Source organism: Microtus ochrogaster, chromosome 18 (genome assembly GCF_000317375.1).
Source record: "Microtus ochrogaster isolate Prairie Vole_2 chromosome 18, MicOch1.0, whole genome shotgun sequence".
Taxonomy (NCBI): domain Eukaryota; kingdom Metazoa; phylum Chordata; class Mammalia; order Rodentia; family Cricetidae; genus Microtus; species Microtus ochrogaster.
In genome coordinates this window covers 50,844,589-50,866,013 of record NC_022020.1, presented here as the reverse complement: position 1 = coordinate 50,866,013, position 21,425 = coordinate 50,844,589, and the positions used below count along the sequence as shown (strand labels likewise).

Below are 21,425 nucleotides of genomic sequence, written 5' to 3'. Positions count from 1 at the left end.
AGGATCAGAGACCCATTGCCATTGTTCTTGAGTTCTCAGTAGTCCCCATTGTCCGCTATGTTCAGCGAGTCCGGCCTCATCCCAGGCCTTTTCAGGCCCAGGCCAGCTGGCCTCTGTGTGGCTTTGAACCTGTTCTGGAACTCACTCTGTAGACCAGGCTGGCCTCAAACTCACAGAGATCTGCCTGTCTCTGTCTCCAGAGTGCTGGGATTAAAGGCATGTGCCACCACTGCCCAGCACCAACAAGGTTTTCAATCATACGTAAGACATCAAATTGTGGCATGCCTTTAGGTGATTTCTGTAAGTATTTTTCCAGCATAACAGCTACGGTTGGTCCTATACTGTTTGGTTTTTTTGATTTGTTTATTTTTAGTTTGGTTTTTCTTTTTTTTTTTTCTTTTTTTATTAGGGTTTATTTTTATTTATGTGTCTGTGTGAGTGTATGCTGTGTGTGTGTGTGTATGTGTGTGTATGTGTGTGTGTGGTTCCTTCTCAAACACTGAGAGCTCCCTAAAGCAAGAGACACCTAAGTAGCTGCAGCTTGTCCCAAGGATTCTGGCAGAATCTCTGCTCAGACATGTGATTGGTACCAAGCCTCAGCCAAGAATGTGTTCAGCAGGGGAGGGTATGACATCACTTCTGCCATCCTACACCAGCGTTCACAGACCTGCCCTGCCAGAAGACGAATATGAGCAGATAAGTTCCCCACGTACCAGTCCTAGCCCAAGATATGGGAGCAAAGAGCAACTAAGAACCAAGTGGATTTGCTCTAAGTGTTCAGATTAGTTAGCGATCAACTTGGTCTCTACCCCAAAACCTTTGATGCCTTTGATCATAAGGACAGCCACTCCTTTGTGAAGCTGAGAAAATAGCAAACAGGATTCTGGGAAGAGGGATGTAAGAAACATCTGTAATAAAACTACATTTCTAACTGTACTCAGTAGGAGGGAAATCTGCCTACAGAAGAAATATATTTTTTTTTTTGCTTAAGCAGTGGTTCTCAGCCTTCCTAATGTTGTGACCCTTTAATACGGTTCCTTATGTTGTGCTGACCCCAATAATACAATTATTTTGCTGCTATTTCATAATTGTAATTTTGCTACTGTTATGAATCATAATGTACCTGATATACAGGATATTTGATGTGAATCCTGAAAGGATCACGATCCACACACAGGTCGGGCACTGCTGGTTTATAGCATCAGAAAAAGAGATCACTGAAGCCTCTTTTCTTTTATTCTATATTGCTTTACTTGAAATGGTGCTAAATGTTTTACCATTTTATTTTTATGCACAAACTTGTAGTTTTTAATGTAATAAAAATGTATAGGCCTTACATTTCCTCTTCAAAATCTTACTTCTATCTTTCCCGAGTAAGCAGAAAATTCAGAGCAAATATCCTGGCTAAATAGGACTTAATTCCATGTTTTGTTTGTTTGTTTTATTGATTTTTATGAATCTATGCCCTTCAAAATCTGTTATTTAAACAAGAATTCTAGTATCTGTGGGCTGATGAGATGATTGACAAAGCAAATGTGGTCAGACCTAATATGTATATATATATACATGTATATATATATCAGCTTCATACATTCATTTTACTTTCATCAGAATATAAATTGCACAAAGCAATGGGTTTCATTATATCATTTCCATAACGCTTATATGTATGCTGCCCTGCTCACCTGTTCTGTTTCTCGTCCTTGTTCCTTCACCTCTCATATCCTGTTCTACTTCCCTGTTCTAGCCCATGGTGATAAACACCATGATAAAAAGCAATCTGGGAAGGAAAGAGTTCATTTCATCTTATAGTTTACAGTCTATCATGGAGGGAAGTTGGGGTAGGAACTTGAAGTAGGAACCTGGAGGCAAGAACTGGAGCAGAAGCCATGAAGAATGCTGCTTACCAGTTTGCTCCCAATGCTGGACTAGCCTGCTTTTGTATAGGGGACGCTGCCCAGAGTGGGCTGCTGCCTCCTTCATTGACCATCAATGAAGAACATACTTACAGGCCAGTCACATGGAGGCATTTCCCCAATTGAGGGTCCTTTCATCCCAGATGACCCTAGCTGGTACCAAGCTGACAAAAAAATCCACTATCCCCAATTCTACATGGGATAGAAAATACATGATATACATGATGCTTGTTGTGTTGCTTCTTTTCTAGTCGCTGTGATCAAAGAGCAGGCGAGAAGCAGCCTGACCGAGAGATTACAGAATGAGAGGACACAGCCCATCACAGTGAGGAAAGGCATGGGCATCTGTACGTGAGGCATCTGTACGTGACATCTGCGGTGGGGGTGGGGGGTCGGGGGATGGCGAGGGGGGAAGCAGCAGGAAGGAAGATAATGAATGTGCTGCTTAGCTAGCCTTCTCCTGTTCATTCATCCCAGGACCCTGGTTCCCAGAATGGCGCTGCCCACATTCAGGTTTGTTTTCCAGCCTCAGTCAAACCTTCTGGAAATACCCTCGCCCACAGCCAGAGGTGTTTTTCTGCAGTGAGTTCTCAGTCCGTTCAAGTTGACAATGATTAACGATCATCACACTTGGCTTTCTGAGACTGGCTTATCTTGCACAATGATCTCCAGTTCCATCCATTTTCCTGTAAGCAAGATAATTTTAATCTCTTGAATGGGTGATTGAATAGTCCATTGTGCAAACATGCCACGTTTTCTTTATCCATTCATCTGTTGAGGAGCATGTAGGCTGATTCCTAATTAGCTCATTGTGAATTCTACTGCAGCAAACATGGGTTTGCAGATATCTATAGTATTACATTTAGTTTTTTTAGGAGATAAATACTAGGAGTTCAAGGAATTGGTCTTGAAATAAAAGTAAGCCTCAGAGTGAGTTTCAACTGTCTCACATAAGAACTCTCTTTCCTAACCACTTCATATTGCTCTATTGTGTTGGGCCATTTGTTCATTTTTGACTTTATCCTCTCCTGTTTTGTGTGTGTGACATTCCTTTACTGTTATTGTTTTTAGTACATTTGTTTGTTTATGTATTTACTGTGTATATGTACATGTGCCTCAGCACACAGAGCAGTGGAGGACAGCCTGTGAGAATTGGTCCTTCCTTTCTAGCAAGTGAGTCCCGGCATGGGACTGAGGTTGTCAAGCTTGGTGGTAAGTGCCTTTACCCACCGAGCCATCTCAATGGCCCGATTTGTTTATTTGTCCCTATTATTAAGTTCTTCCTCTTTCTCTGGAACAGACCTTAGACTGAAAAGACCCAGGGATTTGGTTCTCTCTGTCCAGTCCCATGCCACGGGTGTGTTTGCAAAAGAGCGGTGTTACTTCAGGGCCTTTCGACCTTCAATATTTTTCTTCTCCTGTGTAGATAAAACTGAAGAACTGAACCCTCCAGCTGTGCAAGCCTGACATTTAATAGCTTCAGATTGTGGCTTTTTGTCTTGTGAACCTCTTCTGTCAATAACAGGGAGGCACACACACTGTAACTCGCGCCGTCGCGTTGCTTTTGAGGAGCACAGGGCTCACCACAGAGGGAGGTTTCGGTCATGTCCCTTTCAAAGTCACCCACTTAGAGGTGCTAATTTTAGCCACGTCTGTCTCACAAGAGGGTTCCTTCTAACTAGTCAGTTTCCAGGTATCAAGCATTAAAATATTTTTGTAGTGAGGCAAGAAAATTTAAAAAAAGGATGTCTCTGGATTTTCCATGTCCTTTCTTGGGTCTAAACAAAATTCAAAGAAACGCTCATACCAAAACTTCTTTGAAACAGGAATAATTGCTGACAAACTGCAGGACTAGGAGCACTTTCTATGGTTTCTCATGATCGTTTTCATTCATTTGTTTGTTCATTAATTAATTGATTAATTTAGAGATAGAGTGCTTCTATGTAGCCCTGACTGGCCCGAAACTCATTATATAGATCACGCTGGCCCCAAACTCACAGAGATCTGCTAATCTCTACCTCCTAACTGCTGGGATTAAAGGTATGTTGCTACCATGCCTGACTGTTTTTCAGACAAGGTCTCATATAGCCTAGGCTGCCATTAAACGCATTGTATTGCTGAGAATGGCCTCATATTCCTCAGGGGAGGGGGAACTCCTGTCTTTTGTGTCTTCTGCTCAGAGAATTTCAGAGGGAGACTCAGTGTCATTTCTAAAGGGATAACACGTGAGATCTTATTTTCATCTCCCTCCCTGGGGGTTTCCTTATCGTGACTTCCAAAAGCCTGATTCCTTCAATACGATCGCTGTCCTCAGAGGAGAGCGATTAAATCAAGGTCCTGCACAGACTGTGCGAGAGCTGTCCTCCAGCAGCAGTCAGCGAAGGCTCATCTGGATCTCAACTCCCTAGGGCTGTGTTTCATCAAGTCCCTTTGCCAGGGCCTCTCAGGCAAGCAATGTCAACAAGTGTCGCACCTACTGCAGAAAACGGCCCTCAAGTTTCATCACAGTGATGCAAAAAAAAAAAAAAAAATATTCTCCAGCTTCAGCCATGACCTAGTTCATTCAAGGGCAGGCAAAACATGCTCTCCTTCCAGAACTTGCTTGGACGCGGACTTTTCCCTCCTAGGAAGACATGAGTTTTTCTGAAACAGACCCAACTGCGCTTTGATTTGTTTGTGGACGAGACCCTGAATCTGAGTCCCTGCCAGAGGACAAGGACATAAAGACATCCAATCAATGCTTCACATACAGCCAGGGGACCCCGACAGCAAGCCAGCCCTCCAATAACATCTCTTGGATAAACAGAATTGAAAAGTAAGTATGGAGACTTTCAGTTTTTAACAAGGATTGGCTGTCCTTCAAATATTGCCATCGACATTTTCTATAACAGAGAACAAAGGCAGGCTGTCTCCTTCTGAGGCAGACCGAGGCTGGAGGGGATGTTGCGGTGTAGCAGGCTTTAATGTGGCCAAATGTTCAAGGTTTTGTGTCAAGTCGCCTCTGACCTCTATGAAACTTGGGAACATTTTAAAATGTTTGTTTATTTTGGCTTGCCAGTGATTAAAATCATTCCTTTCACACCACCTCTGTCTTAACAGTTAGAACAACAAAAATAAAAAAAGGCCCAAAGGACCGGTTTGTAAATGAAGATCATGTCCACTGTAAACTTGAGGGATCAAAGCAAATATTTACTTGATACTAGCCCCGGGCATTTGGATATTTTGTTCAAATATTATTCTTTTTGCTTGGGATTTTCTGAATGATTAGAAAATGTTAGCTTTCTAGGTGGGCAGCTTTCTTGTGCAATAATAGCTCAAGTTGCCGGAAAATCAGTGGGTATTTAAAAATGACTTATATAGACATTCACCGTCGCTAAAACAGATTTAAAAAATCCTCGAGATTAAAAAGTCAGCCCAAAAGGGAAATCATTTTAAAAAAAAAAAAGGATTCGTCATCATGTTACATTTTAATAAATTTTAATAAATACATTTAAACCTCAGAACTTCCAATTAAGGGTGTCAGTTACAGGCGTCTGATAGCCATTTAAAAATAGATCTAAGCAAGCCCAGCGTTTCACCTGCTTCTGCTCAGATTATCTCCTTTCCACAGCTTCCTCCTCGTGCAAAGGTAGCCTTCTTTCAGTCAAGCCGGAACAGTGCTCTAAAGGCATGTAGTCTGATTAGACCAGCAGGCCAGGTAAGGGGAAAGAGCGAGAGTTATGTGCTCTAGGGTTCGGCACTTAACCAAGAATCTGAGCAACCTTTTACAGCAGCCATTCAACACATCTTATATTAAAACCTGCTGATGGCCAATAAGCAGCTGCAGATACTGGAAGTCAGGATTTAAATACATTTTAAGTCTCAAAGTATACTGTCCTTTTCAAGTGTTTATCAAACACGGGATCAGAATTTGGGGGCATTTTTAGTAGAGTGGAGTTTGTATTCATAACTGGTTTTGAACAGCCCTGTGCACACTTATGTATAGATATTAGCATACGCAGGGAGAATGTGCCTGAGAGTTCCCTGACCTGCATGGCGCCGAGGAAGTCTTCAAGAAGAAAGGACGGGATCCAAAGCTCAATTTGGGATCTGCCTCTAACTCCAGCCCAGTTTTCTCACCTGTAAAATGAAGATAGCATCCATTTTAACAGGACTGATAGAGGCTGGGATGAGCCAAACACCTGCAGTATCCATGGCACCATAGTTTCTCAACAAAAGTAGGCTGTCTTCATTAAAAAGTAGTATTTTTTTTTGCCGTTAAAAAGTCTCTCCCGCAGTACTTCAGGATATGATCACAGGAACTATACAATGTAATAGGAAAAACACTTCTTATTGATAGTGGCACAATGAAAAAATTAGATACTTCAAGAAAAACTCTGTACTTGAAAACAATATGTCAAAGCAACAACTTTTAAAAAGGATTCTACCTTAGAATATTTTGATGAATAAGAGAAAATATGATTTTTTAACTGAAGATCATATGCCTTTTTTGAGAGATTTTTTTAGATTGATTTTATTGAGCTATATATTTTTCTCTGCTCCCCTCCCTTCCTCTCCCTTTCCCTTCAGCCCTCTCCCAAAGTTCCCATGCTCCCAGTTTACTCAGGAGATCTTGTCTTTTTCTACTTCCCATGTAGATTAGATCCATGTATGTCTCTCTTAGGGTCCTCATTGTTATCTAGGTTCTCTGGGATTGTAAATTGTAGGCTATTTTTTTTCTTTATGTCTAAAAATCACTTTTGAGTGAGTACATTTGATATTTGTCTTTCTGGGTCTGGGTTACCTCACTCAATATGATGTTTTCTAGATTCATCCATTTGCCTGCAAATTTCAAGATGTCATTATTTTTTTTCTGCTGTGTAGTACTCTGTTGTGTAAATGTACCATTTTCCTTATCCATTCTTCAGTTGAGTGGCATTTAGGTTGTTTCCAGGTTCTGGCTATGACAAACAAAGCTGCTATGAACATAGTTGAACACATACTCTTGTGGTACGATTGAGCATCCTTTGGGTATATACCTAAAAGTGGTATTTCTGGGTCTTGAGGAAGGTTGTTTCCTAATTTTCTGAGTAATAGCCATACTGACATTCAGTGGAGCTGTATCAGCTTGCACTCCCACCAGCAATGCAGGAGTGTTCCCTTTGCCCCACAACCTATCCAGCATAAGTTGTCAGATGATATGTCTATTATCTTACAGGATAAGTAAAGATTTATCAGCATCATTTCAGAACATTTTTTAAAAATATCTATCAGTACCATGTTAAAGTCCAAGTGTTAGGATAACCACAGGAATAGAAGGCAGGGTAAATCTACATGTACAAGCCAATATCTGTGGTTATTGTGGAGCCTAGCTTTCCTCAAAAATTATAGTTTGTCTTCACATTGATTAAACAGGCCAAGTAGAGCATGGAAGGAGAGATAGGAATTCTCTAAGGAGACATGCAGTTGGTAGAGTAGGACACACCCCACACCTGAAGAGGCCATCATGGAAGCAGGGTGGTTTCTGGTCTACGGAGGCTCACAGTAGACCAGCGCTATGAACTCGGTAGGAGATAATGAGGCACGGGAGTAGAGAGACAAGAATCTTGCCTAGGGCTCGTGGGACATCTGTATTGTCCCTTCCTTTTTTGAACCATCTCAGGGTTTTTCCCCAGACAGATAAGAATATCTTGATGAATTCTTTGCCTGAGTCACTGGAAGGTCACAAACAGTCCTGTGGTTCTCAGCTTAAATCTGCCCAAAAGGAAAACTAGAAATGTACAATTATATAAGAAACGTGGGCGGGAGCAATTGTGCCGTCTATGACTGGCAATAAAGAAAGAAAAGAACACTAAAGAATGGTTAGGGTTGGGGAAATAGTTTAGTCAGTAAGAGTCGGTAAGGTGCTTGTCTTCCAAGCATAAGGAAATGAGCCTAATTCTCAGAATTTACAATTAAAAAAAAAATCCAAGACAAACAAAAAACACAGGCATTATGGTGAGTGATGTCATCTTGATAAGGGTAGAGACAGGCAGATCCTGAGGTTCAGCAGCCAGCCTAGCCTGCTAGGTGAGCTATAGGCCGATGAAAGTTAGTGTCTCGAAAACAAAATAAAACAAAAAACAAACAAAAGCTAGGGTCACTAAGAAGGTTCACTGGGTAGAGGTACCGGGTAGACAACCCGAGTTCAGACCCTGGGACCCACATCGTAGAATGAGAGAACTGATTACCGTGAGCGGTCGGTTGACGTCCACATTCATGTCATAGCACACACATGCCCACCACCACCCGCACACAAATATGTAAAAGTAAAAACAAGAAATCAAAGCCAACGTGGATGACATGTGGGGAACGACTACTGTTGTCTTAAGACCTGCACACATATTCACATGCAACCCCTACAAGTACACCAGCACACATGTACACACACACACACGCATAACACATATACACATACACACACACACACAGAGTCTAGAACCCTTATTGGAGTTTCTTTAGATGCATACCTAACCAGGACGTCCTGGGCTTCGCGTCAAAATCTGGATGCCAAACTAACAGGACCCTCAGCACTGGATAGCTCAGTCTGGGCACCATGCATTTACTACCCCAGAGCCAAACCCTCCATGGTTGCTATGGTTTCATCACAGGGCACAGAGCTCTCCTTGATCTTCACTTGATCTTCAACCTGCTCCTAGATGACCAGGGTCATCTACTCCTCAACCCATAGCTTAAAGCGTTCTTGGGTCTAGTTGTTCTTCCAATTCCAAGCACACTAGAATCCAGACAACCTGTTAAATACCTGTTGTTGGACTTCACTGAAGAACCTCTGGTTCTGAAGGTCCCACAGATTCTTGTGTTGTCCATATTCTCAGGTGATGCTGATTGCTGTGATGCAGAAACCACTCTTTGGCTTGCAGTTCCAAAAGAAAAACATGGTTTTCAGTCATTGGATTTGCTTTCTCAGAGATGCCAAGGTTATGGACATATTGTGTTAGAGCTTAAAATAATTCAAAGAAGATAGTCCAACCAGGTACTCTGTAGGTAAAGAGTTCTCAGTCTAGTCGTGTGTGGGAGAGCAGTCCATCCTCTGGAAGGGGCTAGTTTTCTTCCAGTTGAGGGTATCAGGGAAGCCGTTAGAGGAAGCACGCTCTTGTGTGTAAGTGATTCTAACTGGGTGGGATTTGAACAGGTAGCTATGGAAGATGTGTAACAGAAGCAAGGAACAATAACAAGAGCAGAAAAGGAATAGTTACAGAATAGGATGAGTTTGGCTATACTTCCCAGTTTCCCCAGTGCTCTCTTAGGGAAGCATTCACTGGGTAAACCATCCAGCCTTAAATCTGTTGCTTCTGTCTATAATTTGGTGATCTCCAGTCTGTTACTTCTGCCTAAAACTTGGTTGTTATGTGATGTCCGACACAAAATCTGGAAAGTAGAGTAGGAATTTCAGGAACCAGGGTAAAGGAGGAGGAGGTGTGAATACTCCAATATGTCTTTGAAAAATAAGACAAGATTAGCCTACCGACCATCAGAACAACATGGGATTTATTGCTCATACAGTGGAAGAAAAGTCTAGGAGATGGGTAAGGACTCATCTTCTGTCTCTGCATTTCTGGAGGCTCAGCTTCTCTCTGTTTTGGTTTCAACCTCAAGCCGGCTTTCTCACAGTCTCAAGATAGATGGTTTCTGTCAAAAAAATTCACTCTGACATCTCCCCCCATATCCCCAACCCATGCACGCTTTCTCTTTTGTGCTGAGGGCAGAATGAATGGCCTAAGCTCGGCATGGTTTGGATTGCCTCCTGCACTACCTTCTGGACCACGCACACGTGATCTGCTCAGACTTGGTTACTGAACTGATCAGCACCCAGGAAAACCATGATCAGCTTAGACCAAGCAGAGCTCACAGAGCATGCAAGGCGGGTCTGACCACACCAAGTCACCAGGAAGATGAGCGGTGGGAGAATCCAGGGGACAGCCTTAGTGACACACTGAAACAATGTTTGGAGAAAGGCCTCTGAAGGCATCCCATTACTTCCTTTGGTTTAGAGTTAATAGTGTGCCTTAAAGCAGTGATTCTCAACCTGTGGGGGTCACATATCAGATATCTACATTATGATTCATAACAATGGTGAAATGACAGTAGCAATGAAAATAATTTTATGGTTGGGGTACTACAACATGAGAAATCATATTAAAGGGTTGCAGTGTTAGGAAGGTTGAGAAAGCCTTGGGATGAGACTGTTTTAAAGTATAGCCCAGGCAAATAAAAGTATTTTTTCACACAGCAATATTAACCGTCAATGGAGAGTCCTTAGATATAATACTGTGCTCTGAAGAGTGCTAACTTCTATTTTAAAAGCATGTTTATTACATTTCATGTGTGTAAGTGTTTTGCCTGCATGTATGCATGTGCACCACATGCATTCCTTGGGCCTGTGGAGGTCAGAAGAGGCATCAGATCCCTTGGAACTAGAGTTGCATATGGTTCTGAGTAGCTGTGAGGTACCCAGCCATTTCTCCAGCCCCTGGAGCTCTTTACACGTTTGTTTTAGGTGTGACATTCTTTATCCACAATGCATTTCTTGCTTCCTCTGATAGTGCTGCCTCAAGAAAAACTGGAAATTTCTAAAGGGCTTATGATTCAAAGTTTGCATAAGCCGGGCATGGTGACATACACCTGCAATCCTGGCACTTAGGGTGTGGAGACAGGAGGTTACTTCTAGGTCAAGTCTGTCACTGAGGGAGTCAGGGCAGAGGCTCGAAGTAGGAGTCTGAAGACAGGATACCTTGGTATCCCACACAGCATTACCTACAACCAGAGAACCATGGGAGGTGCTGGTTAGTTGGCTCACTCTAAGCTCTTTACTAACAGAATTCCTCATAATTCTAATCATTGCTGTTATTCGTAACATATAACTTTAAATTGCTTCCCATTTCATAAATAATTAATTCCTCCTGTTTAATTTAAATTGGAGTAGGGGTTGGTAGAGAGATGACTCAGTGTTTAAAGGCACTGAATGCTCTCCCGGGAGACCTGGGTTTGATTCCTAACACACACATGGTGGCTCACAGCCATCTGCAACTCCAGTTCCAGGGAGATCCAATGTCTTCTTCATCTGGCCTCCATGGGCATCTGCTATACATTGTGGGCAGACAGACACGCAGGCAAAAACCACCTGTATACATAAGAGATATTACAAAAAGAATAATTGAAAACAAAATATCTTCATGGCCTTTGCATGAATCTAAGGTAGGGGCTGGCGAATTCAAGGTCAGTCTGGGTCAGTCTTGGCTACATACATACATGCATACACAAGTAGGTAAATATATAGATGATAGATAGGTAGGTAGGTAGGTAGGTAGGTAGGTAGATAGACAGACAGATAGATAAATCTGGAAAATAAGGCAAGTAGAAGCAGTCTAAGACACTCTTTGGCAAGGTTAGAGGCAGGTAGCAAGTAAGCAGGGAGGCCACCCCTCACCATGTCACGTGTCCTGTCCATGCACGGCTCTTTTGCCCTCTGTCTCCATACTGACAGGGCCTTGGTTTTGGGTAATAAATTCAAGCTCAGTTCATTCTATCAAGAATCAGTCCTGTTCTTTAGTGTGTGGCAGTGAGCAAGTCTGAAGAGAAACTAATGTCCCAGGCTCTCCCCATGTCATCCCAAGGCCTAAATTCATCAGCATTTTCCTTCTCAGCCTTGTTTAAGTAAATATTTCCCCAACAGCGTTGTCTTGGGGTTTGTTACAGTGGGGTGTAGTAGGAGACTGGGTGGATGTGGAAAACAAGGGGAGCCAGACAGGAGGGCTTTTCTTTCACAGTGTTTCTTCTGAAGGGTCTTGCTGATGCAACTCGAGATTGTACGTAATGGTCTATGGCACTCAGCTTTCAATCAATTAAGAATTGTTAACTCACAAGAGTTGATCTCATTAGCCACAGGACAATGTTCCACCTGTGCATGTATGCATGCATGTCTTGTGTGTGTGTGTGTGTGCGTGCGTGTGTGTGTGTGTGTGTGAGTATGCTGTGTGTAAGTATGCTTGTGTGAGTGTGTTTGTGAGTGCGCCTTTCTGTGACTGTGCTTGTGTGAGAGACTGTTTGTGAGTGCGTGTATTTGTGTGTGTTGTTGGGAATTAAATCTAGGGTTAGACAAGTACTCCGTGATTGAGCGATAGCCTCATCCCTCTTTGTACTTTATAGCAGGATCTCACCCTGCATCATTAGCTGACCTGGAACTTCCCATCCTCTCGCCTTGGGTTTGCCAGTAGGTGGACCGTAGATGCTCACCACTAAGGTGGGTTTGCTCTGTGCATTGCAAGCCTTCCTCTCTTCCCTGTCTTCTTCCTGCAGAGGCCAGGATAAGATGGATGAATGTGTATCATTTGAATACATCAATAAGAATATTCAAGAAGCCCAGATTCTTTCATTGAAAAGCTGTGTGACCTTGGGAAAGATACTTACCACATCTGTGTTTCTCAATATGAAATCAGGGAAGATACTAAGCTCTGATACGTTTGACCTATTTTTAAAATCCCTCCATTAAAGAATTAAAAATGAGTTAAAATGGCAGAGAAGAAGCGAGGAGAGGGAGAGGAGGGGAGGGGAGAACCATTGAGAAAACTGTAGTTTACCGAAAATTAAAAAAAAAAATACGGTTAAAAAAAGCTAGAGAAAGCAGCCACTCCAAGCCCAGCATCCACACTGTCTTTAGCAGTGAACACACAAATACTGTCAAAGTTAAATTTTGTTATGTAAAACATGTAAATTCATTGTCCTTAAACAATATCATCATGTTCCTGAAAGTACCCAGGACAGCTAGCCTACTACAGTTAGTGTATTTCTAACACATTAAATATACAAGCAAGCACATTAGAACACATTCATATTTTATTACTCTGTGTGTGGGTGTGTCTCGGTGTGTGCGTGCGCACACTTGTGTGCACGTGTTTATACTTGCCGATGCACATGGTGTGAGTAGCGGTCAGAGGGTAGCTTTGGTCGTTCTATTTTTACCACGTGGGCTCTGAGTATCCAGCTCAGGTAGCCAAGCTTGGTGACAAGTCCCTTTATCCAATGAATCATCTTATCCCCTTGTTGGCCTCAGTTTTTTTTTTTTAATGAAGGGCTAGCATACTTAATACTTCTGTATTTCATTTTATTCAGTAATATATTTTGGAGATTACTTTGTGTCTGTGTCATACAGAACTGCCTTAATTCCTTTTTAACATGCATTGCTGTTAAAGGATTCCATCAAGGGCTAGGGATGTAGCTGAGTTTTTAGTGTTTGTATATGTGTATGTATGTATGTGAATATGTATGCGTGTATGGGTATGTATATATGTGTATGTATATGTGTGCATATGTATACATATGTGTGTAATATGTGTTCATATGTATGTGAGTATATGTGTATGTGCACATATATATGTGTATGTAGGTGTATATGTATGTAAATGTATGTATGTGTATGTAAGTGTGTGTCTGTATATGTATACATTAACAAATATATATTTGTTGTCAATTAGTCTTCTTCCCACCAGCAGCCACTAATCGACCTTGTGTGCCTACTGTATCCTTTGAATATTTCCTATATAGAATAAAATATGTACGTCTTTAGGTCTGACTTCTTTTGCTGAGTATGATTTGAGAGCGTTTTGAGGTTCATCCATGTCACACCATGAACATTCTTTGTTCCTCTCATTACTCAGTTGTATGACTATTCACCAGTTGGATATTCTGGTTGTTTCTAATTTTTGGTACTCTGACTAATTCTGCAAATGATGTTTGTGTGAAGCTTCTGTGTAGATGAATGTCTTCACTTCTCTTGGCAAGGATTTCTAGGTGTAGAACTGCTAGCTCATTAGGTAGATTCATGTTTAATTTTTTTTAAAGAAGCTTAAATTGTTTTTCACAATGTCTTTACTGTTTTTACACTCCGCTGGGGAGACTCAGGGGCTGCTTCTGTTCTTTGCACGTCCTTACTGATATGCAGCCCTTCTGGCAGGGGTGTGGTGGCGTCTCACTGGGACTCTGATTTGGGTCTCCCTAATGACTAAGGATGCTGAGCATCTTTTCACAGGTTTGTTTTCTTGTCTTTGTTTTCTGTGTACAACTTAGCACCCTACCCAAAAGAGAGCATGACATTCGAGTGCCCGCTCACCTAGGCCCGTATCACACTGTGGTTCTGTCGCTTTCACAGCTGTCTGTGATGAACCAAAAAACCAGCAATAATAATAATAACAACAACAACAACCCCTAAACCAAAGGACAAACAACAACATCCCCCCCAAACAACAACAAAAAACACCACCAAGCCAAACCAAACCAAACCACAACAACAACAACAAAACCCCAAAAGACAAAACAACAATAACAACAAAATCTGGACTTTTGCAAGTGTTTGAGATGCCTTCAAGAACCTGCCTATAGACTCATACTTTCTTTCTATCAATTTGAGTAAAAGACATTATTTTTATAATTCTTCCGACATCAAGCCCAAAGCCACAAATATTAGACAATGCTTATACAGTGGTTGTTTTGCTATTCAGAAGACCTTTACAAAATGTGAATAGTACTATGTTTCCACCATCTCTACCCTTCCCTCTTCCCCTCCAACTCCTTCCATGCCTCACCACTCCCTCCCCACTGCAAGTCACAATCTCTTGTTTAATTATTTGTGTGTATGTGTGTAAAACCTCTCAGGTGCTCATCTCTAAACATGTACATTATATGTACTTTTAAGAGCATAAACATATATATTTAGAATCTATACAATTAAAAGCCTGTATCAGTTTTTAAAAAATAAGAAACTTGCCCTGAATCATACAGGAAAAAAAGGAAAGCAGGGAGAAATTGAAAATCTGATGTTCTTTTGGGCTAATATGCTTTTTTTTAAGATTGATTTTGAAGCCCCCACCTATGACTTCCTCCACTAATGCCATTAATTCAGCATTAATTTGTCACCTCTAGCGCCTTCAATACCGTTTGTCATCTCTAGCATAGAACAATAAGTGTGTCATTCTCACCTTCAGAGAAGCCACGAAACCTGAACCACAGCCCGACTTAACTGTCCCTTTCCTTCAGGGAACAGTCAGTGCCCAGTGTCTGAGACTCGTGGCAGCTAACCCAGCCTTGTGAGTCAAACATACTGACAGTGCTTTCACATGTGGGGCAGAACTGGCAGGAAGTGGTCACCTATGGAGGAGTTGCAGCTCACACACGGGGGGGTGGAGGGAGTTCCTCACCACCATTTCAGCTTTGTGAGCCCTTTCTTTCCGTTCGACCCACAGCAGTGGTCCTAGGAAGAAGAGTGTGAGGAAACTTGCTCTGCAAATTACTTTCCCAGTGAGGCCACTCCAGGAGACATGTTTACCTGTTAATTGGCATACCACTTTACAAAACAGCAGCACTGCGGTAACCCACAGCACAAAAGGAAACTCATGAAAAAGCATTCTCGCTCGCTCGAGAGCCGCCAGATTACTATTATATCAGCTGCCCACGTAACAGTCTTAGGAGGCAGCCGATGTGGGCTCTGAGCCTTCTTCTGTTACCATTCCCGGCTGACAGACGAGGAAATAGGTTTGATACTTGGCCCAGGTAAGCCATAGAGCAGCGTCTACATTGTTCCTGGTAGGCTAGGTTTGGTCCAGAAGCCTAGAATTTCTTCTGCTCAAGAGAGTATTTTCCAGCTGTGAGATTCCCCCAGAATCACTGAGTAAGTCTCGTAGGAATGTGGAGAGTCAAGGTAGTCATCTTATTGCCCACAGTAGTTCCCAAGAAGTATTGCATGCTGCCCTCCAAAGGTAATGACGTTCATCAGCATGCGTTACAATGCAGACAGACTCGACAATATTATGCTAAGTGGAAGATTCTGATTATACGAAGTGTTCAGAAGAGGCCAGCCCACATAGAACCTAACAGAACTAGAACACAGCTTAGGGGTTGCTGAAGGCCCTGTGGACTAGGACTGGGCGTAGAGGTGGTAAGACGGGGAGATGTGAGGTTTCTTTTGGGGGTAATGGCGTATTCTAAAATTGATTGTGGTGATGATGGTTGCACAAGCCAGTTATAACGAAAGTCATGGAGTCATAACTTTTCAGTGGGTGAGGTGTGTGGTATATTAATTATCTCAGTACAGATGTGTCTAAACATCACCCTGGGTCAATAAGTCACAGCAGGTGTCCTTTCCAACTTGGAGTCACAGGTCTGTAGGTGTGCCAAACCTTGTTCCTTCCCTGCATGGAATTCGCTAGACTGTTGCAAAATACCATTAAAAAATGGGGCTCTGTGGAGGTAGCCCAGTAACAGGGGACTTCCTAGCATGTGCAGGCCCTGGGTTTGATCTCCAGCACTGCAAGGTGCAATTCAAGGTGAAAAAAACAAAAGTGTTTTAGATTTGCCCTTACCGTCATGTGTGTACCTCTGATTCTAACATTATCTTCTCAGTCTTACTGAGCAATAGCAACTCTAACATCTTAAATACACCTTTAAATAAAGAAAAAAAAATCTCACCAGATGTGGTGGCACATGCCTTTAATCCCAGCACTCAGGAGGCAGAGACAAGTGGATCTTTGGGAGTTCAAGACCAGCCTGGTCTACAGAGAGTGTTCTAGGACAAACACAGCTGTTACACAGAGAAACACTGTCTCAAAACAAACAAACAAATAAATCTCAACCCAGTTTTATAGTTCCGGCTTCTACGACCAACTTGAACCTCTAGTGAGGAACAACTAAACTGTAGTTGAAGAGCTGTTTCTTCTGCCTGTTCTGTAAAGGTGGGCCCTCCCAGCAGATTGTGGATGACACATCCCCACTGACTTTTTTTGTTCTGTACTTATTCTGAACTATCATCACTGTAAGTCAACAATGCCCCTTGCCTCTCTGTTAATATGTCTGTCTCTGTCTGTCTGTCTGTCTGTCTCTCTCTTCCTTCCCTCCTTCTCTCCTCTTTTTCTTGTTTTCTGTCTTTCTGTGTTAGGGATAAGGACCAGGGTCTCCCACGTGACAGGCAAGTATTCAACCATTGAGTGACACTTTTGCCTTCAAGGTTTTTTAAAAAGGCATTTTCTTTCTCATAAAAGATGAGTTATAAGAATTTTCAAATTTTGAAAAGTTTTGAAACTTTTAAAGGTACTTCTTTCTGTGACACATTACTATGACCACTAAGAAATATGCACAGGCTCACATCTGTGGGTTTAGCCACATATATATCAAAATTATTTTGGAATAAAATTGTATATGTGCTGAAAAGTAGACTCTCCCCATCCTCGCTACTCCCTACATGAGGCTTTCTAACTACTTTTTACATAGCATCTGTGGCATCCTGGGCACTGTAAATCATCCAGAGGTGGTTCAAAGAACAAGAGAATGTGCATAGGTTATGTGCAAACACTTTATCATTTATATAAAAGACTTGAGCCTCCTTGGGTCTTCGTATCTCAGGACGGTCCTGGTAACAATCCTATGTGAAGAGCGAGGATAGGCTGATAGATAAGAATTAAATCTGGGCTTTATGGCAAGAGGTGTAGACTCCTCAGCCACCAAACGTGCTTGTAAGCTAATCTAGAGTGGAGTGACAGGGGAATTCTCTTGCTGTTCTGTGGAAACAATTTGCCATATACACTGAGATAGGTTCACCTGACTCTTATATGAGTTGAATATGATGGGTTACTCGGGGACTCCAGATGCTTCAGGCTCTCCACATCCATGTTTATAGAAGTTCTGTAACCCAAAATATTGAAAGTGTAGTCCCGTGTCTATTAACAGCTTCCAAAAGGACTCACACTCAGAAGGTGTCCTTTTTCAAACCTTCTTTTTCATTTCTCTTGACAGGTCTTAGCAGGCACGAGGCATGTCAAATTTCTCTTCCAGTCCAAGTGTCCATGGCTTTTCTTGCTTTTTGATGCTAACATGTACCACCTTCACCCCTGCAGCATTTTCTACCCACTAAGTGAATCTGGAACCTCAGGCAAAGCACAGACCTCCAGCACAGGGAGGGAAGATAACAGCAAGTTCTCTTAGATGCATGCCTTTGCCTGGATGCGCAGAGAGTGAAGGGTTTCCATGCAGAGGCAATTTTGGACTCACCTTATTCTAAACCAAACAGAACATCTTAAAGGGAAGGAGACATTGCAAACCTCAACAATGGCTGGAGAGGCCTTAGAAGGCATTTGTGAGTGGTGGAACGTCCAGCCCTTATGAGCAGAATGTTCTGGAGTGTCTACTAGGTAGCATCACACAGGAACCCAGATCTAGATCTAGATGCCAAAGTCAAGAGGGCCGCCACCACCCTAAATTCTTGGTCTTCCAGAGCTGGGTCCTGCCAATGAGGCAAGGGTCCTTCCACACTGTGAAGCCCCCTAGACTTGGTCTTCTCTCCTCACTTCTGCTCATCAAAGGTGGGGTGGGTGCCAAAGGAGGTGAGAGTAATCACAGAACATAGAGTGATGGCAGCCTTGCTTGTGTTTCAGATCACGTGGCATGAAAGGATGACAGACCCAAGCTGCCCCCGGAGGCACACGCTGTGTTTTCTATCAACCTTACTTTCCCAGAAGGTTCCGGAGAAGTCTGACGTCGTGCTTCGATGCATGATAGCTGGTAATGACCCCTAGACTAGCCACCACTCCCCCTAGACTAGCTACTTCTCAGACTAACTACTGCTCATCCTAGCCTAGCTGCTAGTCAACCTAGACTTACTACTCATTCCCCACCCCCACCCCATGCCTCTCTGCAGTTCAGGGTTTATTGGTCAAAGGCAATGAAAACTACATTTGAGAAAATTACCTTAGAAATTTATTCTGAGTAATCAGTTAAGCAACTCAATCATCTGTGGATGTTTTTCAAGTGACTTTCCTCACCTCATGTTGTGGTTCTTGGTTAGGCAGCCCCCTCACTGCTGATTTTCAAACAATCTACTCGTCACTTGCTGTGGCATCCAGGAACAACTTGAATAATTTCATGTCATCAAACTGAGCTCTTCTCACAGCGTTTAGCAATGTCTGTAGGTTGGCTAAATTTGCCCCAAATTTGCCTCCCACTGATGCATACTGGCAAATAAGGAAGAATTTAAACCAAAGCAAGAGGTGCTCAGAGGAGGTAAGGCCAAAGATGGGAACTACCCCCGGACGGGAGCCTAGATCACTCAGAGCTGATGACTGGGTATTAGTGGCCCAATGGTAAAGGGGTTTCATTAAAGGTAAGGGGGCAGAGAGGTGATGCAGGTGATAAAAATACACACAGCGTGAGCTTGACAGCCTGAGTTTGTTCCCTGTGTCCCAACAGCAGGAGAGAGCTGACTCATGCAGACTTCCACAAATGTGTTATGGCACTCTCAAGACACACGTGCGTGTGCACACCCACGCCCACAGAGACAGAGAGAGACAAAGAGAAAGACAGGAACAGAAAGATAGAGACAAAGAAAGAGTCACAGAGAAAGAGACACAGAGAGATACACAGAGAGAAAGAGACACATATATGTATATATACACATATACATACACACACATATATGTATATAAACACATATATAGACACACACACAAGGAGAGAGGGAGAGATACATACACATACAGAAATAAAGAATAAAAACAGTAATTTGACATAGAGGTGGTTTTTTAAATCTTTGTAGATGATTCTTTTCTTTCTTAGATTATATCGCTACCCTTGAAAACACGGAGCACTACACCCATGGTGTTTCCTTAGGGCAGGGAGAAATGGCTTAACCCCTTAGCTTCTCTTCCGAACTCAGAGGAGAAGTGTGGCCACAGAAATAACCGCCCTTTGCAGAAGTCAAGGTGAAACCTTGTCTTTGGTCTGGAGGCTGGTGTACCTGTCCACACTCAGTCTCTCCAGCTCCACAGCTGGCTTTCTCAGAGCTCAGACAGAAGGAGAGACCCAAGCTGACCCTGAATCTTCTGAGAGAACCTCCGTAGCTCGGTCACTGGTCCTCACACATAGTAGCTAGATCATTTCGAATGTTTCAGGCAGTGACTTATAGAGACGTTCAAAACAAGGGGAGGAAGGTGGAGGAGTATTGCACCGTGGTAGAATGCCTAAGACCGTAGGTCCCATCCTTAGCGTTGGAAAACAAAGGAAGGAAGAAGTTTTAGGTGAGGTGTTCAGGAGAAAAGAGAACCTTCCAGAAGGTACAAGCTACCACTTCCCTATGCGCATCTCATTTCTGGCTGATGGTGTAGGCTCAGAAGATGCACAGGGAAAACCCTGGCTGCAATCAGGAAACTGGAGGAGAGCAACCAGCCCTGATCATTCTGAATAAAGGCCCTGGAGGTCAGAATGTTCCAGGGGCCAGCTCTCACATACCTTACATTCTTTCTCGGTGTGTGTGTGTGTGTGTGTGTGTGTGTGTGTTTGTGTGTGTGTCCCCACACACGGTACAAAAGGAGTAATTCAGCGCTTCCTAAGCAGGGGCAGGAGGAAGCTGTCTGAGTCGGGGACTTGAGACAGGGAAGAAGGGGGCAGAAATGAACCCTGACAGCTTCCTCTTCTGTTGGTTTCCAGGGAAGCGGCTCTTTACTCTAACATCTGCCCATAGGAAGTTGAGGCAAGCTGGTCCTGGGCTAGGGTACGTCCTTGCACGTGGGCCTGTGTTCTTGGCCTTGGAGGCACCTATACACGCACCTACCTGGAGAAGAAGGTAGGAAAGCCCCACAGCTGCTTAAAGGCACATATGTGGCCTTGGCAAGCAGATGAGGAGCCGGACCCTGAGTATTCTAAGGTCCTGTTGGTACGGGTGTCTCTGACTCTTAGCATCCTGACCACATTTATCTCCCCACCTTTTCTATATAGCCTTAGAAGAATAGAGGCTTCTTGGGGCTTTCTGAGTTGCTTGTCAAAAATTACATGATATAGAAACAAAACCCAAGATTGGTCCTGGTATGGCTCTAGAATGGCATGTTGTTTTCCACCCCCTGAACTTTGCTTCCTGCACAGACAGCACATTTGGTAATTCTTGGTGGCAGAGAGAGTAGTGAGAAACCTCTTTGGGACACACTGGAAACCTTGCCTAGTAACAGTAAAGACAAAATTCCTGCTGTGTGGGTTAAATTTTTCCATTAACCGTTAGCATTCACAGCTTAGCTGATGGCCACCATGGAAGAATGAAACCTTTCAAGGGAAAAGAGTCGGTGGGTCAGCTTTTGTGGTAGCATTATTCTAGAAGATTTATGCTCTAGACTTCTTCTTTCTTTAGGAAGAAAATGGAACTTTGTTCTTGTCCCATTGAAGCATCTAACCAGGCTCAGCCCTACTTAGCTTCCAAGATCAAAGGCAGTGGAGCATGTTCAGAATGGCATGGCCATAGACACGCTAGAATTTTTTCATTACATTTTATTTATTTCTGTGTGCACGCGCACACGTATGTGTGTGTAGGCATATTTACACTCGCATGTCATAGCTCACATGTAAGGTCAGAGGACAGTCCGTGGGAGTTGGTTCTTTCCTTTTATCATGTGGGTCCCAGGCTTGAAACTCAGATAATCAGGCTTAGTAACAAGTGCCTTTACCCAC

General features: G+C 42.9%; 1 protein-coding gene across 1 annotated transcript in view; it reads left to right on the top strand.

The window, feature by feature from the left end:
* Positions 1-12,149: 12,149 nt before the first annotated feature.
* Positions 12,150-21,425, top strand: part of Alpk2 (alpha kinase 2) — a 104,820-nt gene continuing 95,544 nt past the window's right edge. The window contains exons 1-2 of the mRNA XM_026783307.1: positions 12,150-12,195; positions 18,371-18,497. Coding sequence (XP_026639108.1) covers positions 12,181-12,195; positions 18,371-18,497 — 142 coding nt within the window. The 5' untranslated portion in view covers positions 12,150-12,180. The remainder of the gene's footprint in view (positions 12,196-18,370; positions 18,498-21,425) is intronic.